Source organism: Acanthopagrus latus, chromosome 7 (assembly GCF_904848185.1).
Source record: "Acanthopagrus latus isolate v.2019 chromosome 7, fAcaLat1.1, whole genome shotgun sequence".
NCBI lineage: Eukaryota > Metazoa > Chordata > Actinopteri > Spariformes > Sparidae > Acanthopagrus > Acanthopagrus latus.
Window position 1 is genome coordinate 16,143,416 of NC_051045.1, and position 27,710 is coordinate 16,171,125.

Here is a 27,710-nt window from a genome sequence, read left to right on the forward strand (position 1 = left end):
CTTGCACTGAATAACTCAAAGGCAATGTGTATTCTGTAGAATATGTGCCAGTGACTCAGGACAATCAATAAATCTTGCTGTTTACATTGACAAAACTGAATCAGAGGCAGAAATCTGTGGGCAAAACACTACAGGTGGATAAGGTGGAAAAAAAGGTTTGAAAATCTAAACTAATGGATATCACCAAGAAACTCGGTACCCTGTTAATTACTTACATCAACACAGTTGGTCACTAGCAATTGATTATTTGTTTTAGGATATTTTATGTTTTACGGATGTTTATGTAATTAAATTGACTAATTTCCATTCATTTCCAGAACATAAATCTCAACATTGGATGACGCTAGGATCAAAATTCTTGTTTAATTTTGTCAAAAATATATGGGCCAAAGACTTCCACAGGGAGTCTTGTTATGAAGTGAACCTGCGAAGCGAATTTGGTGTAATAAAGTGCGTCTGAAGCGGAGTTCTGTGGCTTTTCACTAACTGCTTTTAAAGATTTTCACTCTTACTACAATCAAGAAAATTAGTTTTCCTTTGCAAGTTTACTGACATTTCATGTATACACAGATGCAAAAAATGAGTTGCTATCTGGCTAAATAAACACTAATTTATTGACATTTCCATATGAGAAATCTGAGCTAAAATAAACCCTATGTATTATTCATATTTATTTATTTATTTATCTATATGTTGGATGTTAGTATGCAAACAAAATAGTCAGGATCTACTTCTGCACAATGCTGTAGAGTGTGGTGTCTGTCCTTAGGTCATCTGTGCATGAAACCATCAGTGGAAGTGAATGTGTCTGTAATTTAGATAAACTGACTGACGGATTGAATTATAGATTTACACAAAAAAGCAATGCTGATAAAATGGCTAAACTCCTCCCGATGTTATCCTCCTCACCTGGTTCATAATGGAAGACTTTCGACCCAGGCGATTATCTGGGAACCGGAAGCGGCTCCTCTTGCTGCCGTCATCCGACTCTGACTTGACAAACTTCTCGCTGTCTCCTTTTTCCTTCTCTTGCTCTTTCTGCCGCCATTTCTTCTTGCGATTGCGCCGCTCTTTGGCGCTCTTGGAGCTGAGCTTTGACATCTCGGAGGAACTGCACGACAGACGCCCTCCTCCGTCGTCCTCCACCGCGTCCTCTGACACCGTGCCAGCAGAGGTTGCCATCGCAGCAGCCTGCAAAGACGCATGAAGTCAGCACAATAACACAACATGACTTGGAGATAATTTTGGTGCTCTGCCTTGTAGAGGGGTTAACCTGAGCATCTTCCTGCTGTTTCTTGAGCTGATCCAGCATGGCCTTGAATTCCTCCTCCTTCTGCAGGGCCTCTTCCATGGTGGCTTGATTCTGCTCCTCGTAGGCCATGGCTACCACAGCCAAGATCAGATTCACCAGGTAGAAGGAACCCACGAAGATAACCAACACAAAGAAGATCATGTAGGTCTTCCCTGCAGCTCTCAGGGTCTGTTGGGCGGTAGTGGGGGGAGAGGACAGGGTGAGGGAAGAGACACTCATGACATCGAATACATGACCCCAACCCCCCGAGTCACGCTCCGACCTCACTGCTGATCTCTCAACATGACTCGTCAGAAATGAATAGAGTCAGCTGCTGGTGGGGAAAAGAGAGCGGGCTGAATAGCCTGATTGGGCATTTCTGGGCACAAAAGTGCACTCAGCATAAATGTTTGTGGCTTCCTCTGGACTGTAGACTCAAAGAAACAAACATAACTACATTTAAAATGTCAGTTTATGGACATACATGCTGAAATTAGCTCTACAGACATCTCATACACTGATGAATTGATACGAAACCACATGCCCTTGGTCTGCACAGGAAGAATCTAACATCCTGTGCTCCTTAGGGTTGTGAGCATGAGCCCAAGGTTGTGTTGTTCATCAAGGGGGCCATGAGATATGAATTTTGACCTACTTTCCCATGCACACTATACCAGCCAGCACACAGCCAAACAATTTCTACGGATTGGGATGCTTTCCCCAGTGGAGATGGGGAAGTGAGGAGGCTGAGCTGCAGAGGTGAATCACTGCAAAATGAGAACGTTCTGGAAAAATCTTGAAAAAACTGCACTCTTTATGATGGCTACCGTTATTTTAAATGCAGAGTTTTGATAAACTGTGAGTGACTAGGCATGTTTCTTATTCTGTTAAAGTCACAGAGGTATTTGGGAGATGGTAGAGTGACAAAGGGACCCCTCACTGACATTAAAATGTTCTCAACCTCCTTTCCAAAGGAGGACTACTGTCTTTAGGGAGCAGAGTAAAAAAAGAAAGAGCTTCCTGGGTTAGAAAAGTGAAATTCCCTCACACATATATTATGAATGTGGATGACATGGAGCGCTGGAAGTGCCTATAAAACAACATTTCTAACAACTAATTAAGAGATGAAATTGCTGTCTTTTAGTCCCACACATCACCAAATCTCATGTGGGCAGGTAAAAAAAACCCTCAGTGGTAAATCTGGGGATTTCAATTCAGTTTAGAATATCTCAGGAAAACACAGCAGCATTATCATTATTGTAACGATACTGTACACAAAGCAGCTAGAGCCCATAGTTTGGAGTTGTATTTCAAAGACAAAAATAGAAGTATGTGCAGGAACGCTCCCATCAGGTCTTATCTCCCTCATTGGCTGTACTGTAATCCTGAGCTGTTAATATTTCATGTTTCCTCTTGGCCTCCGTATGTGGAGGCAGGAGTGTCTCCACAGGCTCTGTGCAGCACAAACTGACAGACAGGACAGACGTGGCCTGGCTACAGTGGGCAGAAGAGGCGAGTCAAAATGGTAACGAGGGAAAAAAAACAGCAGCACAGTGATCCACCATTTTCTGTCTTAGAGGTGGAGACATACAATAGAACGGGGACTCAGTGGAGGACGTGAGCTTGTATCAGATTAGTGTTTTCTGCAGGTGAACCACAGTCTCACAGGATAGCTGCTCCTCTCTTTCATGTCCCTTTCGGTTTAGAGTATAACCTGCAGTGTGCGTAAAATGATAACCGACTAATATCTAATATCAAATACAACATATGTAATATGCTTATAACATGCTCTGTGCCACAGGGCTATATTGATGATGAACAATTATTATTTCCATTTTGTCTGTTTTTGATCAAGAAGACAACATTTTACAAATACAGTAAACGGTAAACAATGAAGGCTACTTCTGTGTCGACAGTCTGCAGACTAGGTTTTGTGAGCTGTTGATTCAGGAGATGTGAATGAAGTTGAAATTACATCTGAAGAGCAGCAAATGTTTTGCATTTTTGTTAAACCAATTACCTTTTTAATTGTTTTTCTACAAACAAACTAAACAGGAAACAGTATCGAAGGTTTGATTGGTCATTTCTTGCACCAATGGTCAGTTTGTTTTAAACAATGTTGGGATTTTATTTGTTTTGTTAATTACCAATAATGGTTTGTATTCAATTTTATCATGTTTTGTGCTATTTGTGTTTGTTTTATTTACAAAGGTTTTAATCTATAACAACTTTTCCTCTGTGACCTGTGAATCGCTGGTGGCCTCTACAAAGGGACCACAGATGAAAATGAGCTTTAGTTTTATCTATATCTGTAATTTGCTCATTACATAAACAGTAAACGACCAGACAGTTCATAATAATCATTTCAGCACTACTGTGTAGGTTTACTGTCTCTAAGTCCTGTTGTTTGCATCAGTGTTTATAAATACCTCCATGCCCTCTTACCAGCATGTAAAGGTTTTCCCAGAAGTCCTGTGTCATGAGTCGGAAGAGAGCCAGGAAGGCCCAGCCGAAGCTGTCAAAGCTGGTGTAGCCGTAGTTTGGATTCCTCCCAGCTTTCATACATGTGTAGCCCTCCGGGCAGCGGCTGAGGGGTGGAGGAAGAGAGAGAGAAACAGAGAGAGAGAGAGAGAGAGAGAGAGAGAGAGAGAGAAGGGAGGGGGGCCCCGGGCCCGAACATGACTCAGCACTATTTACTTATAACGCAATCTGACTTGAGGCGGATAGAGGAGCTACAGCAGGTCTTGGTGGGATCAGCAGCATTTGCAGGAGGGTAGAGGAGGCAACTCACCCAGAGTCAGAGCTGTTCCCGCAGAGAAGTGCATCCAGCTGGCCGGGCAGGAAGTAGAAATTGGCTGAAGAAAAAAACAACTTATGAGTCATTTCGCTCACATTCTGTCGCAGCCACAGTTGTTTATTCTGCAACGGTCTGTCAAGCCGCTCAGACGGATTTCTGACTTTAGTGCACATACATTTTCAATTCAGCACAGTTCATTCAAATACATTTCTTTTAGTCCATCATTGCCAAAATCACATGTTGTTTTCCAGCCATATGGGCTGACTCATACCCCTACATGGCTGCCAGCTCACTGTTGGTGAAGCCGTGTCTCTACTTACTGTCGTTCATGATGTACTCGTCCCAGTCAAAGCCCTTGCTGCCGTTGGCCAGGTGGCTCTCAGTGATGTTGATTGGCCAGATCACACACTTGTGGCGCAGGTTGCCCATGAAGAGCTGGAGACCGATGAGGGCAAAGACACTCAGGCAGAAGACGGTCAGGATCATCACATCCGAAAGCTTCTTCACAGACTGGATCAGGGCGCCCACAATGGTCTTCAGGCCTGGGGAGCAGCCACGCAAACACGTACACAAACCACACAGGTGATACAGGAGCTGCTGACGCCTCAGGTGGGAATCTTTGGAGTGTCTACTTCGACTAGAAATTATATTTCATAACTACAACTGCGGCTAAAATGCTAATCTGTTTTAGGGATCTACCACTGGTAAATATCCAGTGACTGACTGGATTTAGGTAAGAAGCTGCCACTGGTTTCATATAAATGTAATTAAACTAAGTGAATTAGTGAATAATACATTTAACAATACACTTAAATGTTATGATATTGTGAGTACTTCCTGCACCCAACATCCCAACAAAATCAGGGATTTATATGAGTTAACTTTAAAGAGGCGTATCTTTAAAAAAATTTAAATTTAGGTATAGGTAGTAATACATTTTGGACAAAACTGACAGATTACATACATTACATCTCTAGATACATAACAAACAGTAAATATTTAGGAGCCTTCCCACTCTTTTTAAAGGAATCCTGATTTGAAGAGGAATCAAATAAGATCAAAATATCTGGCTATCTAACAATAAGGAATTTTGTATTTTATTGCCAATGACTGACTGAGTGAAAAAGAGGGGGAAGACTGTAGAAAAGTGAGAGGAAATCCATAAGGAATAGAGCACAGCAGCACAACGAGGGGCCATGAGAAGGACAGAGGCACAGGCAAGGGGGGGCTGGAAACCACATGCAGGTCATTTAAACTCCAAGGCTGAACAGGAGCAATTCAATGCCAGTGCCAGTGTGGGCACTTTCTTGAACTGTCTTGTTTAAGGTGTCATTAGGAAAAAGCACTGACTCCCCATACCGTGACCCTGCAGTCTGTCTCATCCACACCTTCACTAAACACAGGGACGGTTTACCTTCTGGACATCCTCTGGCAGCGTTCACATGGGTCCCCGAGGAACTCAAACATGGAAGCAGGATGACCCGCACCCCCTTTTCTGTTTCCTACATGTACAGTGGGCTACAGCAGCTGTAGACACCGTGTCTTCATCTAAAAATTTAGGCTTACACATTCAGACAATCTTAATCAAAGCTCCAGGGAATCAATAGAGAAAAACAAAGAGCTATTTTTTATTTAAATCTTCTCAACTTTTCTCATGAGAAGTACTAATTTAGATCTCATGGAGCAAATTAAATCATCAAAATGTATGAACACATCAATTGCATTGGGGTTTTATATTAAAATACCCCACGTCTTGTTTAAATCTGCTGAATCATGCCCTCCACTGTGCATTAAATACTGTCTGCTGGACTAAAACAAACTGGATCTTTTAATTTTTCTCCACTCCAAACTACAAGCCTTGATGAATTCTCCTTAAAATCATATCTTGACATTTTAGTGAATATGTTGATTCACTTTCCTAACACAGTCTTAGATGAGAAGATCAACACCAAGCTTATGTCTTTTAAAGATGTCATCTGTAAGAAATGACCACAGTCTGAAGGTAGCTCCAAAACTACAGGGGGCAGCATCACTGCTAAATAACTGTGGAGCTGAGTGGCCCTAATCGCTGACGTGAAACACCAGACTGACCACAACTTCTGAGATTGATGGCCTGCTCGAGGACAGTAGATGCGGCGCTGAGGTGATTTACAGCAGGTTTAATCAGGGAAAAAAAGACATGGCAGTAAGAGACAGGACAAGTGTGAAGCCATAGCAGAGCTGTGAACAGAGGATTTATTTAGATCAAACCAGAGACATGGTGTTAAACGAAGACAAATTAAAACTATTTCGGTGAGTTTTATTTTGTTAACGTTGAACTGAGTTAATGAGGCAGTTCAGCTCTTAGATAAAAAACAAAAAACAAACTTGCTTTCTGAAGGTGTACGGTTGTATGTTCTGTTTAGTTAGAAAAATATCTGTAATTCCATATTTATTTGTTTTGACTACATTTTTTATCTTAATTATTCATTTATTTATTTATTTATGACTAAGTAGTGAACTCACCACTTTTATAGCTGAGATGACGGGGGTATTGGACTCTCACCTCCAGCAGTACAAAGTGGTATTAGAAGAAAGGCAAGGGCTAGCTGGTTAGCATGCTAATATCAGTAAACATTTCTGCAAACCAGTACAGACATCTTTGACGTAACGTTAAAACTGAGAACTCACATTCTGCTGATGATGTTAGTTAATTTCTTTCAATATTTTAGCTGAACATATCTTATATATTGCCCCTTTAATATTCAAGCTTCAGCCAGGAGCCACTTAGCCTAGTTTATCACAAATACTGGAAACTGGAGAGCAGCTGACCTGGCTCTGTCCGAAGGCACACCAGACAACACACAATGTATTGTTTGTTTAATCCATAGAAAAACAGGAGTGTACAAGAACAACAGTTGTAGTTTCACAGGATATTACATCCTGTAGGTTTTGTTAGCTTAGCAAACTGCTCGCAGTGGCTTCATATGTATTAATCAAACACAGGAGTGGTATTGATCTTCTCATCTAAATCTCCACCAGAAAGCAGATCAGCATATTTCTCAAAATGTCCAGCTATGCCTTTAAATCAAAATATGATCCCTTTTCACTTGAACTCAAGGGATTTCCTTTTTCTCATATGTCCAAATGATTGTGCAGTTTAACAAAGCCATCCACAGTGGTTCATTTGAGTGAGCACGACATCTGCTCTACATCCTCTATCAATAGATAGATAGATGTGCGGTCAGTGTCACTCAAAGAGGTCAAGAGGTCATTCAACCATCCCATCTGTGTCCCCAGCCTCGACAATGTAAGCACACTGTTTCTATTTCTTATGTGGCATATATCATTCAAGTAGGTCGTAAAAAAAGAGAGAGAGAAAAAAAAATCAATAATCAAACTAAAAAACAAAAGAGGGCAAATCAAACTTTCAATGCCATTTGTCAGCCAAGCTCTTAGTAGGCTAATATTGTAAAAAGCAAGTGACTGAAAAGCATCATGCAGCATAAGAGATATGTTCACAAACTAGGCTTGGCAGTCTTCATACATAAATAATAGGTGTGTTCTGTGGGATCTCTCGAAGAGCTATGCCATGAACTTCGACACATACAGTGGTCGGTTTTTGATCCCAAAAACATGGAATCCTCTCTGTCCAATTCAATCACTAAACTAATGCAACAGAATGATTGATCTTTTTCGTTTCAGAGGGATCTCTAGCAAATTTGAGGGTAGTCTGATCTATATTTACTGATAAACATTAATAAACATGAATAATGATCTGATTACTTTTTCCCTAAAATGAGAATCTATCAACAATTTTCTTTACTACAGAACGGGACATTTACTTACTCCAAAAAGCTGGTGAGAAAGGAGTGGATTAAAGCTATATCTGAAGAAAAAACAGTGCTGCCTTTAAACGAGCCTCATAATGAGAGAGCTACTGGGGCAGAAGAGAGTGCAGACACTTTGGAGGGCCCTAGAGGAGACTGCAAAGCCTATCAAAAATGTATTAGTACCATTTTTGATAATTTTGGAGGAAAAATAAATCAAAAAATGGTTGTCTCCAATTATTTTGTTGTTGCTTAAATCATAATCTTAATCATAATAATAGTGAGTAGAAAAGAAAGGGTGAGAGGATCAGCCTTAGTGTTTAAACTGAGTCTCACCTGGAATGACAGAGATAGTTTTCAATGCTCGGAGAACTCTGAACGTTCTCAGCGCAGATACATTGCCCAGGTCCACAAACTCTGTTATATATCTGAAATAGGGGAAGGATCACACACAGAACAAACACGATGACAAAAACCACACACGCCAAGAGCACAACACCACCGAACCAGGAGGAATACGACGCCACTCACAGAGCCTGTCCACTGAGGAGAAGGGTGGAAGGTAAAAGGAAAGAAAGACACACACACCTAACACCGACCCCGCCCCACCGTCCCCCGCCCCATCCTGTCTTACCTGGAATTACAGAAATAGTTTTCAATGCCCTCAACACCCTGAACGTGCGCAGAGCTGAGACATTGCCTAGGTTTACAAACTCTGTTATATACCTGCAGGATCAAACCACAGTTACAACAGCTCGTTATTTACATGGAGATATGAGGTGGAAGGTTAAATACACACACTGACAGACCACGTGACCAAACAATGATGATGATTTTTGCACGGTGACGATGATTTTTGGGTGCGTTTGCTCAAGTAGAGGCAGGTAAATCTGTTGTATGAACGACTGACTGACATGATGTCAATGGAGGGATTCTGGGCCTTAAACTGAATGTTGCAGAGTCCGGCAGATTGAGAGAGAAAAAGGCAAACGAGAGGGAGAGCTAGATGACAAGAGGAAGATAAATCGGACGAATAGGAATGAGGTGTGGGTGTTGTCGGGAAGGCCGCAGAGTGTCGGATGAAGACCTTCAATTCCCAAAGAGAAAAGACCAGAGGAGTCTCAGATCAATGGAGGGAACACAGAAGATGGGTCATCAGACAGAAAGGAGGAAAAAAGTAAGAAAGACAAAAAAATGAACATCATCTACAGCACTGAATAGCTCACTTTCTTAACCCCCCGTCAATAAAAAAAAACAATGTGGCAATATTTGTGCATCATCTCAATTCATCAATCAATGACAGTCTGAGTTAGAAGACAAATACTTACGCCATTGAAATGACCATGAAATCCAGCCAGTTCCATGGATCTCTAAGGAATGTAAACCCGTCTATACAGAATCCTCGTGCGCAGATTTTTACAAGAGACTCAAATGTATAAATTCCTGTGAATGTGTACCTGTGAGAAAGAAAAAAATATATATATATTGAGAGGATCAGTTCACAAGGTTGGATTAAAGCTCATTCACGTCCACCTAATGTCAAAAAGCAGCTCTGTTAGCTGTTGAAAGACCCAGGGAAATATCTAAATTCAGTGTGGGACACAAGATACATTTGTAATAATCAAGTCAGGTTAACCAGGTAAATGTGTTTTGGAGTTAGCAGCTAGCCACATGTTTTTCTTCATTATTTATTACTATTACAATGGAGTCAAAGAGCTGGCAAAACTCTTTTTATCACAAACAGTTTTTATCTGTCAAGTTTTCCTTTGTAATTTTTTTAAATACCTGTAGAAAATATGGATATTCCCAATGGCCACATCTTGTTTTCACGCCTTTGCATGTCATGCATTACGACAGCCGCTCGCTAGCATGCTAAATCTTTAGCCTTCTGTGGCTTCTGGACACTGTTGCCTAGCAGCAGCATCGCCAGAGTTCTGTTTGAAAGTAGCATTAAGCTAGCTAAATAAAATAATAATGATACAATCAGTTTGCTTAAATAATCACAGTGGAAATTCTAACATGCTCATTTGTTAAGCAATATAATGTTGCCATGTTCACCATCTTCCTGAGGGTGTAAGCATGCTAACATTTGCTAATTAGCGCTAGAGCAGTATAGGCTAATGGGAATGGCATTACTTTTGCTGCGAATATAAATAGCAACCGGCATAACTAGAGAAAAACACCTTTTTAAATTTTGTTGTCTTTTCTACAGAGATTCTTCTGGAGATTCAGGAAACATCTCCAGATCAGCAAGAAATCAAATGCTTACTCTGAGCTCCACTGTAACAGTAATACAGATGCACGTTATACTACTGAGTGAATATATTAAAAGAGTACTTACTCTACTTGTTTTGACCACTCGGGAGGATCGCTAAAGGTCATGAATATACAGTTGGTCAAAATAGTACACATAATGATCATGCTGAAAAGAGTGAGAAGCTGGTTAAGGAAAATATGGAGAATAGAGATAATCACAATCATCATCAAACATCTTTGAAAATATAAAACACAGCAATACATTTAAAATGTACTGTATGCATCTAATGTGATCTCTGTGGTCCAGTCAGCATGTCAAGAGTTAATGTTATAAAGCCTGCTCATGGCACTTAACAGGAGGTGGTTATGTGTGCTCACCACCACAAAAGCCATTATTTTACCCATTAAATATTCAAATGGTATATATTTAGTGGCATAACCAAAACAATGGTGTGTTTGAGAGCTGCAGAGGTTTCAGTGCACTCAAAGAAAGGAGGAAAACCTCAACATTAGCTTTAAAGGCAGCTAGGGGTCAGTAATAGCCCTGCCTTCTGGCTAAGAATGGGAAGAAAATTACGTAAATGTAGGGACAGATCAATAATCAATGTTGATAAAAAACAGGTTTTGGTTTCAGCTGTCATTACTGATATTGCTGAATCTGCAAACAGAAGTCATCAGGGGAAGGGGCCAGCATCACACACTGAGACGATTTATCATGGTGGATGGTGAAGAAGCCAAATATGCTTTTAATATAACTTTAGATACATTACGACATTTTTGTTCTTTTAAACTAAATGTAGCTTTGAGAGAGTTGTTTTTTGTGAAAATGCTAAACATGTGCTTTAATATTTTTAAATATTTATGTGTACTGCTTGAACTGTGCCATGATTTACATATGTTTGTCAGTTTTTTTTAAGATCTAAAAGATTTTTCAACTCCAGAGTGTCAGTTTATCATAAAACTGATCAGGTGTAAGACTGTGAAAGACTGTGAAAGTACCTATCTTACATACTTCCAACCCTTGAGTCTTTATTTTCCAGCTCTTTCTAGAAAACAGGGTATAACCTTCATATCTTCTGTTCTGAGATGAATGACACAGCATTTTAACATAATGGGCTTATTTAGGAGATCTGGCGTGGTTTACTGCTCAGGATGACTCATCATTTGTCCTAGCCTTCCCTTACAATGATAAAATGGCTACTGCATAGCTTCCTGTGCGCTCCATCATGATAAGAAATCTATTAGTGGCCATCTTCAGACTCTGACTGTAACACACCAGCTGTCTGTAGTGACAGTGACAGGAAACATCAATGGCAGAACAAGCAGAAAGACAGAACATATCATCATGAATAATACACACAAACAGGAAAAAGCCTTTTGTCTTGGATGTTAAGACACCATTTCAAAGGATATGAATGTATCAAAATTTTAATAGCTATTCGCCTAACGAGATTAAAAGGACTTATGAAGTACAAGGCAGGTGTGGCACTAAAACGGAAGATTGTCTTCCCTTTATTTAGCACTATAAATGTCTGTGGAGAGAAGAAAAGACAGAGAGAGAAAGAGAGAGAGAGAGAGAGAGAGAGAGAGAGAATTAATCAGTCTACAATCAGCATATATCAGCAAATTACACAATATATCAAAAAGTAACTGAATTTCATGCAAAACATGTCATCCTATCTTATGTATTACAAACATGTTCTCTGCATATATATATCTCAGTATGCATAAATCATGGACGTGCAACATGTAAGTAATAGGCTAATATGTGCATTTGCTCTGAAAGTAGTGAATTGCGCCTTTTCTGTCACATAAAATGAACGGAGACACATTCGGAGCGGAGTGAAAATGGCTGCCAGGATGTTTCTAATGCTGCTCTGTTGTCCCAGTCACTCAGCACCGTCCTGCACATCTCGGCTTTGGTGGTTTCAGGAGAAGGAAACGAGCAAAACCGAGAGGGGCGGGCGAGCCTCTTCCTGTGGATAACCTCGTAATTGTTTAAATAAAATATGGCGATTTGCATGAAACTTTAATGAGACTCTGTGCATTTGCACAAGTGATATGGGCCCTTGTGCTTTTAACAAGGCATCCCTCAGTACATTACGCCCTGCCGAGCCACTGCCTCACTGCTGAAGGCTGGAGACAGTGGAGTCAGAAGGGAGGAGGAAGTGGAAGTGGAAATGGAGGGGGAAAGGTACAGTAAGAGACCTCATGGTGGTGTCACATCGCTGCACTTCCGACCGAAATGAGGTGCATGTTTGAAATGTTGTTAACAGGAAACGTAAACATCTCGAGGAGCATTTCTGCCTGAGAACAAGCTCTGTCACGTGACGCCCTCCGACATTAACATGACCGAGAGCTACAGACAGCTCAGAACAAGCCAGAACAGTTAAACATGATGAGACAATCTTACTCTCCAGTTACTATTATGGGTCAGAGCAGCAGCCTCTCCCCTGAGTCCTAATACTCTCAAATATATATATATATATATATATATATATATATATATATATATATATATATATATATACTGTAAACACTCCCTGTCGGCACCATGGTCGGTCAGAAATGACACATTGCAAACGTCCCAGCTGCTGGTAGCATGACATTTCTGTTAACTACGACTGTCACACATATGTATTGCGTGTATGTGCATCGATGGTAAACTCAAGCGCACACATAAACTGACATTCACTCTGACACTCAAAAATTAGCAACCGCACACAAAAAACACACACATGTGCGATTGCTACATGTATATGTAGGGAGTCTTTTTTTTTTTTGTAACGCATGACTAAACTGCTGCAAAGCTACTGAAAATTTCATAATCCAGAGCCGAGCGAAGAGGAGAGCAGGGGAGAGACGAGAGACAGAAAAACGGGGGAGATGGAGAGTGAGTGAGAGCAGGCAGGCAGGCAGCAACTGTGGCAGCAGCAGGCTGAGGAGAAGCAGGGCGGAGGGAGCCGGAGCGAGAGGGAGAGGGAGAGGAAGAGGGAGAGGGAGAGGGAGAGCAGGGCAGAAGATGGAGAAGAGGAGGAGGGGAGGGGCAGGGGGGAAGGGCGGGAGACAGAGAGAAAGAGAGAGAGAGCGGCTTCAACACAGAGGCTCGAGCCATCAGGCAGGGCTGCAGCATCTGCATCCATGGGGGCCGCGGCAGCCATTCAAAGAGCCCCCTTCATTCAACCCGTGTGGTAAATGGTAAATGGACTGCGATTTATGGGTCCCTTAGATAGAGAGCCTCAAACACACACACACACACACACACACAATCACACATTAAAGCACACTACGCACATTAAAACAGCCATGGCATTGGACTCAGCTGCCATGCTAAGTGCTAGTCTGCTCATGTACTACTACATCTGCTATTCTCTGTACCCAAAAATCTGTTTGTGTTCCTAAAGGGAAAGCTGTCGTCTATCTGGGAGAAGGATGGAGACAAACTAATATGTTCATTGTCCATCACATCTGTGACTTTTGGGACAATATCACCATAAATATTCAGTTTTAATCCATACAAAGGAGGACAGATGAGCAGATGATGCCTATTCTCTGTGGTGCAGTGGGGGGGAGGCATTTACTTCTCAAAAAAAGGGCTGGTTTGAATTCAAAATAGAAAATATTTGAGTGTGAAATGTCTATTGTTTTTTTGAGTTCCGGTCTTCCCCAGTACAACACATTTCTTTGAGGCCTGCAGCGGCGAAAAGGAGAGCAAGTGCGCTCATGCATCCGTGCACATGTTGTCCATTTCATCCCTGTCCTCACTTCCTCCTCTCTCCCTCCCTCCCTCCCTCCCTCTATCTCACGTCCCCATCTCCTTGAAAATGATCTGTTTCACCGGCCTTGTACATTGACACCGAGTTTGACGGGGTCTGGCTCGGCTCAGCGTGATATAGTCTGGCTAAGTGGGGAAGGGCTGATTGCTGCGTCACTGAACCAGCCAGCCTGGGCAATGTGACACTATCTAAAAGAGCCACAACCGAAAATTAGTGACGAAGAAGATGCTGTCCTTTACTGTCAGTTCTCCACCCCCTTCCTCCCCTCCTCCTCCCTATGAGAGCTGTATCAAGAACCGGCCTGCCGCCCCTCGGTGACAAAGACACACAGAGCCACGTTCTCCCATCAAGGTCACCACCTGATCTGACGTCACAGCTGCTCGAGCTGCCAGATCCGAGGCAGCCTCACCGGCTCCCTTTGGCATTAGAACGAGACTAGATCGAGGGCCATAATTAGATTTGCGTGAAGCTGCGAGCTGATGGGGCTGCTGGTAGAGGCGGGCGGGCGCAGAGACGGGAGGAAAAACACGAGACGCACAAAGACGCTTGTGACAGTAACACATGGACGTGTGTGTGTGTGTGTGTGTGTGTGTGTGTGTGTGTGTGTGTGTGTGTGTGTGTGTGGACATAAAAGTGTGAGTGAAATCATCAACAGTCCCACGTATCGCTGGACATGTTTTCCACGTGTCATCATAATCGTGTCTCCTCCTTGTGCACCGGACTGGTGTGTTATATAACAGTCAGCGTGCACTGTGTAAAGACAGGGAGGTATGAGACAGACGGAGAGACAGGAGCGCAGAGACACCTAAATGCTCTCTCTCTCTCTCTCACACACACACACACACACACGCATGCTATCTGAACAGATCTGTTCAGCTAATGACGATGACTAAACAGGCGATCACAAGCTGGTCTTTTTCAGGTAGGATTGGCTATATTTGAAGGTATACTGTGTGGACAAGTTATACAACACCATAGTATTTAAAAGAATATGTGATTGGAGGAGACCATTTTGAATAAAAATGCCAATTTTGTTGCATAATTCTTTGTTAAAAATAGACGGCAAAACATCGTTACCATGGTAGAAGATTCGAGCCTCGCTGCTCAGCCCCTGTTTATAAACACAACAGCGTTCAGCTGACCTCGGTACACTTTTCATCTCGATTAATGCTCAAGTAAAGACGGCCATTTTATGATAAACTATTCTTGTTTCTTTTCAACAAACAGGTTCACACTGTAAAGCACTTCCACCGAGCAAGGACAAGGACTCAGATCTTCTAAAATGGCTGCAAATTTCAAGTTGTATTTAACTTTCCTGAGCCTTCATTTCACGCTCTGTCTCTGTCTGCTGGCTTTCATATCCTACGTCATGTTTATTCAGAGGCTCATTAGTCCAACAGGAGCAGGACACAGACATCTGACATAAACACACAGTTTCAAAATCACAGCTCTGGTTGACAGGTACACATGATGGGGACGTTCAAACATTCTCAAGGTCACCCGGAGGTCCTCACATTGAGTGTCAGACATGACAGATACCCCAGAAGGACACGTGTCTCCTCTAAGAAAACCAGAGTTCTCTCCAGCCTGCCACTGCTGCTTTTTCTGTCCTGCCACAGATTAATTTTTGAACAATTAGGAAAGTCTGTCATGTGGAACAACAGTCTTTCAACAGTTACTGCTCCTGACCTTTTCCCCAAAGCCTCGTGAGCACATCGAGAGATACAGCGACGGCCCACTCAACAGCTCGAGAGCTCGACTCTCACACTCCCCAAAGGTCTTCCAGGAGCAGAACGTAATTACATTCAGCAACCTAATCATGAGATTAGAATAACTGTAAACACAGCACACCTGGAAGCCAACCATCGCAAAACACAGCAACGCCGTTGCTTTGTCGGTGTAATTTCCAGCCATGGTGTGTGACTCATCTTGACGTTATCATGGCGCTAGTCATCCACCTGACATTATGTTAGCATGTTAGGGCTCGATGGATGTACCTGAACAACGGTCTGAGAATAACCAGAACTACTTGTTACCACTGTTTTGAGAAGCAGCACAGGAAAACTAAATAACTTAGCTCAACAAAATAGCAAATTGTTACTGTCCGATTTCAATCACAATCATCTTGAGCCTCAAGTCCTAAAAATGACCTGCTTGTTACCTTCCAAGATGCAAACACACATCTAAAAGACAACCACACCTGCGCCAGATTTGCATATTTCAAACAAGAGCCGACAGGGCAGACACAAGAGTTGAGTTGTATGTGATGGAATGTAATAAAATTCTCACTTGCAAATCACAATTTAGAGGCAATATTAGAGCTGTCTATTATTTTACACAGTTGTTATTAGAGATCTATGGGATCTGATTGAGAGGGACAAAGAGCTGGGTATTGTTTTGTGATGTGAAGGTTCATCACATGTACATGAAATTCTTACACTGACAGACTCAGGCGGGGCACTGGGGGTTGCTTTTGCACTGCTGCAAAAAGGCCCTCTTGGATGCCCCAATGGTAGATAAAACATGATGAAGTCCCCTCTAGGGGACAAAACATGCTGAAGTGGCCTCTACTATGAAATGTCAATAAATAAATAAATAAATATTTTTTGCTCCTGCCCCTCAAAAGTCCACCACTGCTGTCTCAACATGAGCTGCCATACAGGAACTGGTCAAATGTGTATATAAATAAGGCACTATCTGCTCAGTGAATGAGTGAATATGGTCAGTCTGAGCAAAACATATCCAAGTTCAATACCCAGCACTGCTCGGAAAACATCCTGTGATTTAAAGACCTCTAGTAAGTGTGAGTGGGTCTTTATGTTGCTGTGTGTCTGTGTCAACTCACTTTCTGAGTGTTCAGGTAGTATGGGTCCAGGTCCTCCAGTGGTACCGCCACCATTCCTTTAGGGGGGTCGCCGTAGATGTAGGGCAGACTCTTCCCAGCCTCCAGATCGCTGTTAGGCTTGGGCTTGTTCTCGTCATCATCGTCGCGGTAGCTGCTGTCCTGCTTGGGTGGCTTCTTGTTCTTCTCCTCATTGATGCGCTGCTCGAGAATCGCCAAAGATTCCAAAGTAAACTTCTTGAAGCTATCAGGTCCTGGCGGTGCAATAAGGGGTGCAGCCATGTTTTCATCCTGCAGCTACTTGGTCTTTAGGTTTGTACCATCCACAGTAGTAGCTCTGCAAGGAGGAGGGGACAGGGAGGAAAGGTCAGACAAAACCAAGGTCTTTCATCTGGCATGTTGGGAAAGACAACACCATCGCATCTTTCTTGAAAATAATAAATGTTTCACAAAAAAATTTGACTTTTCAGTGTTAATCCTAAACTCTTTCATTGTGAAACTGTAGGAGGCCACAAACACCACAACTTCACCGATCATCTGCAAACCTTGTAGCGGTCAATATGCACCTTGTTGACTACCGTCAGCTTATCAGCAATTAGAATGACTTTCACCTACAGCAGGGGCTGAAATTTGCACTAAAGTCTGCACTAATATACCGCTTTCAAGGTACATCGTATGAAAACTGACAATATTGAATTCTACTGTATTAATGTAAATTCAAAAATAAGTTTACATCACGTTTCAGGACATAATATTTGTGATGTTAAAATAATGTGTCTTTACAACAGAGAAGCTTTTGTTTTGATTCTATTAAAGGTCGATGTAACCGATAGTAAACAATGATGATAACGACCTCCCTGCCATCAGTTTATAAGGCAATTGTGTGCTAAAAAAGTACTTACTATTAAGTAAGTAGTATTACAGTGCTTCTGAAGCAGTTTGTTCTTTCATGTGAAAGATGGTTTGTAAAAGGTTGTTCTATGAATTTGTGTAACTGAATGCGTCTCTTTCAAATGTAGTGTAATGGAGGACTAAATCACTTTTAAAACAAATATTCCTATAATGAAGATGCCTTTGTTTCCCTGGATCAATAGGGGAATTAATAATGACAAAAACAATATAAACGACAAAAAACTAAACAATGCTGTCGACTACCAGGCAAATTCTTATTTTAGACTCTGGTAAGTTGGCCCAGAACCAAGGAGCAGATGCGCTCATGTTTACACAAACACAGATTTACAGATTTAGTCGTGATGATAGAAAAATTGATTAAAAGTCGAGGAAATACATACAAGCACTGCTAGCATGAAACATTTGATCCCACTGGCTCCCTAAAGGGGGAAAAATGACCACAGAGAACATGAAGTGCTGCAGAAATGGCTGCATGAGTTTTGCATCCCTGCCACATTATTTATTTACAGCTCCCATTTTACAGATCGTTGGTTCTCCTTGATTTTAAATTCATGTAAATAAGAACAGTTTGGTGATGAATCAGCTGATAAATATCCACTGGGAGGAGACATCCTGAGCGTAAAGGGTTATGGATACACCATGATTGTGTACATTTGTCCATCCAGTGTCACGGAAAAGAAATGATGAGATACTTCACAGCCAGTGACATGCAGGAATGTTTACCTCAAGCTTTTTTTTTTTGCCTAAGTCGTGTTTGCCTCCAGCTCTCACTGCCTTTGGACCGGTATGTATAATGTTTTGCTCGCTCGTTATTGAAAACCTACAGATATAGAAAAGAACGTATCTATCTTGCGCAGCATCTTTTCTGTTTTCAGTCAAGACGTCCTAAAATAAATGATACTGTTCATCTACTTATAAAGTAAAATGGCAGCAAAAGCCACAAGCTACAGTTATGAAAGGAGGTAAAATGTCCCTTTAAAGATATTAGGATCTTAAGTTCCTTCATCCTACAGGGACAAGATGAACGGAGACAGGAGCAGACTTGTGTTTAATGATCCTGTAACGTCATCAGAGCAACCCCGGATCAATAACACAGAAAAAAGAAATACAGTCAAATAATCTGTGAATTTTGCCGCTGCTTTAGCAACAATACACTGATTAGGTTTAAGATTTTACTCAGGTGGTGGTCAGTGGAGCATAGGCTGCCAAAAATGAGACAGATCTGGTTAACTTTAAATTATTCAATAATCAAAATAATGGAAAGAAGGGAACTTAACTGCCTCTGTCTATGGTCATTTAAAGCGGTTGATATGTTATGTCAGATGTGATGCTGTCATTCATTTATCACGCTTTATAGCTGACTACATAAAGATTACAGGCTGTTTAGGAAGCATTACAGCATCATTTCATTTTTCTTGTTGCTGTAGTTTCTTCTTTGTCAGGTTTTTTTTTTGCCGCTCATATCAAGATCCTACAAAGACTGTAAAACGGGAAAAAAATAAGGTAATGTACAACATTCAAACACATCAGAGAGACATTTCTCAGGCTTTACGTTCGGGTAAGAACGGCATAAAGGCATGTGAGCCGAAACCTTCCCCTCAATTTCAGGAAACAAGTTCCAGGTCCTGTATTAAACCCCTGACAACCACAACCTTACACCCATTTAAGCATACTTTTTTTTTTTTTGACAACGCTGACAGAAAGCCATTTAATGGCTCCCATGACTCAGTCAGTGGAGCCCCCCCCACCCCCACCACATTTAAGATGTAAAAAGGGTCATGATGGTTACATGACAACTGTTCAAGCTGCAGGGACGTTTCAGGGTCAGTATCCTCATGTGGAGGGGTGAGGGGGACACAGCCACACCTGAGCCATGACACACGACTTGGAAGGAAATTCAACTTGTGGTTAAAATTTCAGCACAAGCCTTTTTATTTTTTCCAGCCGGGAGAAGGAGAGAAGTGGACGCAGCCTAAATAAGGAAGGAGAACAGCACCATCGACCAAATCTGAATCATGGGGGGCCGTCACTTCCCTGCTCCCTTCTCTTGCATAACACAATCTAATTAAAACGCTCGACGACTAAGAGCTGATATCACACAGCAAAGACTCCACTCTGTCATGGGGAGGAGGAGGAGGAGGAGGAGGAGGAGAAAGCACATGAAAACATGCAGCCTGAGAGCCAAGACGTCTGTTTTAAAATGGACCCCGGAACCTGGTGCTGCTGTTGCTGCTCTGCTCTGCTGGCGCTGTCCGCTTCAGCACCGCACACACACTAACACATATGAACACACACATGCATACATGAAGGGGTTGGAGGAGTGGTGCTGGTGCTGGGGGACAAAAAAAAACGAAAATATATGTAAAAAATCGTTTTCCTTGCGCACCGGGCCTCCTCCCTCTTCCTCGCCGCCTGCAGGCCCGCACTTTATCCTTCAATTCTCCTCAATGTTATCAAGTCATGATGACAACACTCGTCTTGTTGTGTCTCTGGCTCTCTTACTTACATCCTGGCTTGTCTTTTTTTTTTTCTCTTTCCTTTCGACCACATTTTGGGCACCCTCTCACTCATTTCTCTCGTTTTTCAGGGACGCCCGGCTTGTTTACTAAAGCTGTTAATTAACACGGAGGCCCCCACACAGACGCCATTATGTGCCTCCTTTCTGACATATGCCATTGAATGGATAGGAGAGAAAAAAAAACGGGGTGAGAAGCAGGAGGTGATATTGCGCAGAGAAGTGGCCCCGCTACCACCAAATTGGCCGAAGCAGCACCAGTGCTGCAGTGGGTGGTTTGTGTGTTGGAAATGTCACGCTTTGTCAAAGCCTCCGGTGTTTTCTAGATGTTTCGTGATTAAAAATCAAAACACCAGGTGCTTCTTGGTGTTCGTCTAAAAGCCAAGCGGGGGGCCCGGGATCGCTTGTTCTTTTTTCTTTTTTTTCCGGGGGATATTCTGTGCGTTTTTGCGCGTTGCCTTGAAGGATCCGCACCACACCCGTGAAGCCATGTCGACTGCCAAATCAATAAGAGCTCTATCTGTGCACACGATAGCGTATGAGAGTATGAAGCCAGACAGCGGCTTGATAAACACACACACACAGCGTGCAACACGAGAAATAAAGACGATTAGAGATGCATTATGGTGCTGCCACACCGAAATCACCTGGAGGAATGTAAAAAAAAAAAATCTTGGCTATTGACGATTGGAAGGTGGATCGGGCTACTCACATAGCATCAACCCCTTTCTCGAAGCCGTATGTTGTTTCGAGTGCATCATCCTGTTGTCCGGAGGGTAAACAAAACCAAAAATCGGTACAAAAAATATCTGTCAAAAATGTGAGTTTTTCGGCTTTTTTCCTCCCTCTCTTGAGCCGGAGCTGTCAGACGGCGCCCTACCTGAAGCCTCCCCTACGAGGCATTTTCTATCACCAGCGCCTCGGTTGCTCGACGAAACAGTTAATCCGATGAATTCCTCACGATCGACATCAAATGACCGATAATGTTCTTTTTTAGTTTTCCCCCACCCTGTTTCCACTGCTCCGGTCCAGCCGATAGATGCTCAGCAAAACGCAGACACCCGCTTCCATCCCGCTCCAAAAAAAAAAGAAGATGCGGGGCAGTGTGCAGCTCTGCGACATTTACGCAAGGATACCGACAGATAGAAAATCAGCCCGCACCCAACAACACACGCACCGTTCGCTCAAACGATTATAAATGAAGGGTACTCACTTTGTCAGCGTTACAGTGAATCCGGGAAGCCGTAGCAGGACTGCAGATGTGGAAGAGATTGGGGAGAAACTGCGGTTGTCGCCATATTGTTGCTGCTATCTTCCCCCTCAGTGCGAGCAGGTTCCCTGCATAATTGATGACTCTCAGCAGAATGTAAGGGAGTGTCGGCAAGTGCGTTTCGCAAAAATCGTAAAGGTCATTTAGGCCTGCAGCCTCCAAACCTCACTGTTCACACACACGCAAAAAAGAAAACATAGTGCTCCCTGGGCTCGGAGATGGAGCCCGGGTGAGATTGTGCACAGAAAACAGGCGCAAGGTTTTTCTGACAAAACGCATCGACTCAGTATGTGCGCTCAGTGCAGCGAGTTTTGTAGTGCAGGAATTGGCTGCCAGGCTGTGGGCATCCGAGCAGAGAGCGCTTACACATGGCCACTGAGGTGTGGAAACAACTGAACATGATTTCACATTAACACGTGCCTAAATTCTAAAATATATATCGCATTTATAACACTTAAAAAAATAACTTTTTCAACACCACATGCAGTCAAACATGAACGTAAGTAGGCTGTTAGATTCATTCTGGCCATGAACTAATTTATTTCCTCTGCATCAGTCTGCTCTTTAATAGCACAAATTAATGCTCAAACATCACGCGTCTGGTCTGATAACGTGCCTCTGCCTCCTGTCCTTACACTTACTTATAATGTCTGTATATGTTGTTTCTGACGGGACTTAATGACTTAAAATTAGTTATTAGGTGTTTATTTCACAACATGAGCGTACCTGTGACGTTGTAAAACGTGAAGAACGTAGGCAGTTTGTGTTTGCATTTGAAAATATCTTCAAGAGGTTAAATGGAGTTAAACTCGCTGCTGCTGCTTCTGACTGCTTCATTTTGTTTGACTTCATCACAAGACAGTGAGTACAACCAGGGCCACACTACGATATATTTATCGGTGAATTGAAAATGTTTTGTTTCCCTTTTTAATGAAATAATCATATACTTTTGAAAGGTGACGGTTATCTAGCCAACGGCTAGCTAGCTAAGTTAACAAGATGACCGTACCATACCTGTGACGTTATAATACATAAAGAAGGTACGCAGATTGTGTTTGCATTTGAAAATGTCTTCAGGGGGTTAAAGTTAATGGCGTTAAACTCGCTGCTGCTGCTGCTTCTGACAGCTTCATTGTCTTTGACTTCATCACAGGACAGTGAGTAGGACCAGGGCCATACTACAATATATTTATGGGCGAATTGCATTTTTTTTTGTTTGTTTGTTTGTAGCCAATTGTTGGCAAGCTAATTTCTTAAACTGAACGTGCTCGTGACGTCATAATACGTAAAGAACATACGCAGTTTGTGTTAGCGGTTCAACATGTCGTCAGGAGGTTAAAGTTATAGTGGAGTTAAACGTGCTGCTCCTTCTTCTGACTGCTTTATTGTGTTTGACTTTATCACAGGACAGTGAGTACAATCAGGGCCATACATGATATACCTTTGGGTGAATTGCTATTTTTGCTCTCCTTAATGAAGTATTTATCTCCCTTTAAGATTAAACGGTTAGCTAGCCAACCGTTAGCTAGCTAGCCAATTTACAACATATTCTAAAATGTATGGCTTGGATTATGTGCAGATATCCCACTTTCTGGCCTTGGGTCATGAACAAACCATGTCAGTTTGTGATGTTTCCAGTCAGGATGTTTTCTTTTACTACACTGTAAAACTTGGCACCGGAATTTAACCATCCTCCAGTTTCACTAAAAAGTAGAGCCTTTTCTGTGCTTTGGAGTGATGTTTCAATACCATGAAAGGGTCTTTCTGATGATCCTAAAACTGTTCCACCTCAGCTCCACTGATATAGACAGGGCTGAGTCTCTTTGCCTCTTTTTTTCAACAATCAGCTCCTTGGTTTTGCTGACGTTGAGCAGTAGATTGTTCTGATGATGATGGTTTCATCCACTTACCTCACAATGGAGTTCTCTTGATGTATGTTTCACACTTAATAAAGATATGTAACAGTAAACAATACACTTAACTGTTTAAAATGAAATCAGTGCAGTGAAACAGTAAACTTAATGGGAATTCAATCATTGATAATGATCTCAAGCATCTCTTTTCTATTCTAATCTTTTAATTTCGGTGCATATCAGGCAACATATTCGCTGCTGCTGATATATGTATGATTGGATGATACCAAATAATAATTATTTCCAACGGATATATTGGTAGGGATTGACGCTAAATTTACAATATTATCTAAGTATACATACAAGTTACTGACTTGAACTGCCAGAAGCCTTCAAATGAACATGATGATTCCTGTTGAGTAGTTTAAAAGTAATATACTCTTCCTTTTACCAGAGTAATATTTAAAGTGACACTATGTAACTTTTGAAATAAGCAACAGAAACTTTAGATGCAAAGAAAAAATTTAATTCCTCAGCAAAAATAAGCACCCTTGCATTAATACACTCAGGAATTTTGCTTTTACAAGTGAAAGGGTGCCTGATGGTAGCAAACTTCAGGTAAATCACCCAGAGCCCTTGTGTAGAGTCAAGAGTAGTCTCTACTGAAGGGCTCTTGAGTAGCATACATATTGTTGCTGACTATACTTAGTCACTTTGTTGACTTTATGACTACCTGTCCTAGTTTTAAATACACATAAAACATGCTCCCGTCCTGATGTCACCTCCAGGAGACGTCCTATTAGCTTTGCAATTTTGCCTTGAGCATTTGTTTGATCAGCCCTTCTGAAAAACCCAAACATGTTTCAGGAGTTTACTCGAAGTTAGATAATTAATTTGCATCATCAAAAAACAAAACAAAAAACCTACATTTCAGATGAAAACCTACTGCTGTGGCAATGCCTGGAATCCATCATCAGTATTTGGTTTCTGCCATATCCACCAATAAATCATCACAAAGCTGAAACCAAAAATAGGGAATTTGGGGTATTTTTGCTTGATAACAGTTTTAGAACATTAATCTATTATAAGAATAATTGTTGATTGGCATCCTGATTAATCAACAAATTGTTTCATTAATTTAATCAAGAGTACTGATACATTAATGTGCAATGTTACAGGGTCAGACCCAGTACACACTGCTGTCCCACGACTGCATCCAACAATGTAACAGCATGTCATTTCAATAGTGACATGGAAACTTTATGTTTTTTTGTTTGTGAGGCTGTGGGAACCGGCCCTTGGTTGGCCCCCCAGGTTCATCTCGTATTGTAGGGGGGCGGGAGGCCCCAGTGGGGGCGTGGCCCTGGCAGGTCAGCATCCAGTTCATGTCCATTCACCTCTGTGGCGGGACAATCATCAACAACCTCTGGGTGCTCACTGCTACACACTGCTTCCTCAAATACCGGTGAGCAGAACTTACACACCTCACCGATGATGTCATTGACTTCAAGATACAGCAACCTTTCACAAAACCGGAGACATCTCGGAAGACATCACATTGTAAATTATGGTTGTGCTTTCTGAAATGAGATTGTGTTTGGTAAAATCATATTGATATTGACCCTCATGGCCACTGTATACATAACACATGACCAAAACAGACAGGACTCTTAAAATACATACAGAAAATTATACTTCACATAGAGAAAAAAAGGATGTCAGTTTACAGGAATAAAGCCATCCTTCATGAGCTACTTCAGATAGGAAAATGGACAGCAGGAAAGGGGCATGGTGTTTGTGTTTGACAGTGGACAGAAACAAAAGCAGTCATTCATTCATTCATTCTGTCTTTTGTCCTGAAGGATCCGCAAAGGCTTTTTCCGTGTGACTGCAGGACTTCATGACCGATCCACTCCAGGAGATCAAGCCCAGATCCGCCATGTCAGTGAGATCATAATGCACAAGGGCTACAATCATGCCACGACTGAGAACGATGTGACGCTACTGCTGCTCAGCTCTCCCTTCAAGTACAGTGACCATGTCCAACCTGCCTGCTTGCCTCATAGTGTGACGCATGAGTTACTCCTCAACTTCAGCCACTGTTTCATCAGTGGATGGGGGAGCTCGTATTTCAAAGGTTGGTTTTAAACTAACTAATTCTTCAGCATGATGATATTCAAGTGAGGAAAACACTGAATCTGTGTCAGTTTCTCTGAATAACTCAGATTCACCTGTCACCTGTGAGAAGAACAAGACAAATTAACCTGACTTACACAAGAAGTTCCTTAAAGTTAAAACTCCCTATTTAAAAAGACTTAGTATTGTACAGTTAGAAAACAGTATATAGTCAATGCAGCAGAACCAGAATTTTTTTTTTCAGTTCCGCAAATTCTTCGTCCTTGGTGCCTACGTTACCCACAGTGCAACTCAACTCCACTCATTCGACTGCACAGATTTAGGTGTGTTACTGTATGCTAGTAGTTCTAATGTAGCCTCAAGCCTTTAGCCTCCAGCAGAGATGAGGAGCATGTTACAGAGATCTGGTAGGCTCACTTCCTTCTCAATCCTCATCACCAGATTTCCTTCATTTTCATCTCCAAATATTTGTCAGACCTCATGCAGCTCCCCCAATGTAGTGTTGTCAAACATATCGAGGTATTGATACATATCAATTCTGATTATTAAGAATATGAAATTATTTCAGTACTCATTTTATGCTGTATGGATATATTGGCTTTCTTTCCTATGCAGTAATACTCCCCAAGACCTGTGAACAGTGGAGTTCTCCTTTAAGGGAGACCTGGCCAGGGGTAGCATCGTTACAGAAGTGTAAACGTAACCATAATTTCAAAAAATCGATCTAAAATACACATTCAGTGATACAGCAGGCATATGTAAAAACATTTAGGGATTTATCAATTATTCATTTATGATTTATTGCAGATTATTAATAAATTGTTATTATACATACATAGAAATGTATCCTTCATCTTTCCATTTTAAAAGGCGGCAGAGAGTTTGGTCCAAACATAATTTATTATTGATTCAGTATCACTAAACAAACTGTAGGATTGACTGCTTTTTTTTGAATGAAAACTTTTTTTCAAATGAAAAACTCTTATTAATGATTTGGCAACATTTGCATCTGCCCATTTTCCACTTTAAAAGCCATTAAACTACTAGAAAACACTCTAAGTCTCCATATTCAGCAGTATACATATTTAATGAATAAAAAATGATAATGTAGTTGTGAACAGATACAGGGGGATGTTAAGTGTTGTGAATGAGACGTACTTGTCAATGTCATATGTGTGTCCAATAGCCTTCACTTATTCTCAGCTCACAGGAGGTGTAATAAATGTTGGCAAATGTATTAATAAAAAAATATACATTCTTACAACTACAGTCCTCTTATCTATAATGAATTAAACTCCTTATACATTCAGTTTAAAGTGAAGTGTTACCTATTGTATCTGTATTTTAAACTGCTTATTGATCTCTAAAATATAAAGCACATCTTGCTGACCATTCATGTGTTACTAGTGAAAATGTGAAAGCCCCTCTAATAAGTTAAAAACCATTTTCTTACGTGCTGTAGGCAAGCATATGATCAGACTGCAGGAGGCTGAGGTGGAGCTCTTTGACAGGAGAACATGTAACCAGGTCGACTGGTACGGCGGCCGCATCACTGAGAAGATGATCTGTGCCGGACTGGAGAGCGGGGCGATTGATTCCTGTCAGGTAACGATGATTCTGGGACATTTTTAGATAGTCATAGTTAATTAAACAAAAAGAAAAACTATACTCCCCGTATTTATGAAACATAAACAACTAAAATGAAGACTGAAACTGATAAACGTTTTTAAACAATAAAACCTAAACAGAAACCACTCTGGAATCTGATTTAAACTAAACTACAAACCCTACAGATGTCGATAGGTATGTACAGCTGCTATTTGTGTGTGTCTCAGGGTGACAGCGGGGGCCCCCTGCAGTGCTACAGCGAGGAAGAGGAGAGGTTTTATGTGATTGGAGTGACAAGCTTTGGGGACAAGTGTGGTCTTCCTCGCAAGCCAGGCGTGTATGCCAGAACCAGCAGGTTTGCAGATTGGCTGAAGATGGCAGATCAGACAGCATCAGTGTCGGCTGCACACAGACTGAACACAAGACTGATCTCAGCTCTGCTCAGTGTTTTTCTGACGCTATTCTGAAACATCCAGCAATAAATGTCACCATTGCTGTTATGCATCAAACTGTTCTAATTAGCCATCACGATTAGTGATTAAATGTTAGTTTAACATCGCGACCAGTCAGTGTGATTATCCTGTTAGATGTACGAAAGCCAAGTTTCTCTGTCAGTGTCACACTTTGAGTGATGATGACTGTGGG

At 41.6% G+C, this 27,710-nt stretch overlaps 2 protein-coding genes across 13 annotated transcripts in view; one reads left to right on the top strand and one right to left on the bottom strand.

Annotated features, from left to right (window-relative positions):
• scn8aa (sodium channel, voltage gated, type VIII, alpha subunit a) overlaps positions 1-21,801 on the bottom strand; it is a 49,804-nt gene extending 28,003 nt beyond the window's left edge. For 2 of the 10 annotated variants that reach the window (XM_037104581.1, XM_037104575.1), the window contains exons 1-11: positions 21,412-21,800; positions 16,775-17,108; positions 11,567-11,685; positions 10,239-10,328; positions 9,226-9,354; positions 8,234-8,325; positions 4,409-4,630; positions 4,083-4,146; positions 3,737-3,878; positions 1,274-1,480; positions 910-1,191 (exon numbers count right to left, since the gene is read on the bottom strand). In XM_037104581.1, coding sequence (XP_036960476.1) covers positions 910-1,191; positions 1,274-1,480; positions 3,737-3,878; positions 4,083-4,146; positions 4,409-4,630; positions 8,234-8,325; positions 9,226-9,354; positions 10,239-10,328; positions 11,567-11,685; positions 16,775-17,053 — 1,626 coding nt within the window. In that variant the 5' untranslated portion in view covers positions 17,054-17,108; positions 21,412-21,800. Of the gene's footprint in view, positions 1-909; positions 1,192-1,273; positions 1,481-3,736; positions 3,879-4,082; positions 4,147-4,408; positions 4,631-8,233; positions 8,326-8,531; positions 8,624-9,225; positions 9,355-9,682; positions 9,789-10,238; positions 10,329-11,566; positions 11,686-16,774; positions 17,109-20,910; positions 21,325-21,411 lie in introns of those variants that run through there. The other 8 variants (XM_037104582.1, XM_037104579.1, XM_037104583.1 and 5 more) reach the window with 6 other exon arrangements.
• Positions 21,802-22,173: 372 nt separating this feature from the next.
• LOC119023012 (transmembrane protease serine 12) lies at positions 22,174-27,627 on the top strand. Of its 3 annotated transcripts, none has more exons than XM_037104590.1 (5): positions 22,174-22,329; positions 24,603-24,786; positions 25,184-25,458; positions 26,920-27,062; positions 27,293-27,627. In XM_037104590.1, the coding sequence occupies exons 1-5, from the start codon at positions 22,266-22,268 to the stop codon at positions 27,530-27,532; spliced, it is 906 nt and encodes a 301-aa protein (XP_036960485.1). In that variant the 5' UTR covers positions 22,174-22,265; the 3' UTR covers positions 27,533-27,627. The 3 variants fall into 3 exon arrangements, with proteins under 3 accessions (XP_036960485.1, XP_036960484.1, XP_036960486.1); XM_037104589.1 differs by lacking the exon at positions 22,174-22,329 and adding an exon at positions 22,472-22,625; XM_037104591.1 differs by lacking the exon at positions 22,174-22,329 and adding an exon at positions 22,728-22,878.
• The last annotated feature ends 83 nt before the right edge of the window (positions 27,628-27,710 follow it).

What these genes read in the sequence shown, in the direction of transcription:
- LOC119023012 (XM_037104589.1), top strand. Translation starts at nt 22,559, where the DNA reads ATGGCGTTAAACTCGCTGCTGCTGCTGCTTCTGACAGCTTCATTGTCT. An exon ending in TTTGACTTCATCACAGGACA is followed by an intron (nt 22,626 to 24,602) that starts GTGAGTAGGACC and finishes TTTGTTTGTGAG; the next exon opens with GCTGTGGGAACCGGCCCTTG. An exon ending in GGGCGATTGATTCCTGTCAG is followed by an intron (nt 27,063 to 27,292) that starts GTAACGATGATT and finishes TGTGTGTCTCAG; the next exon opens with GGTGACAGCGGGGGCCCCCT.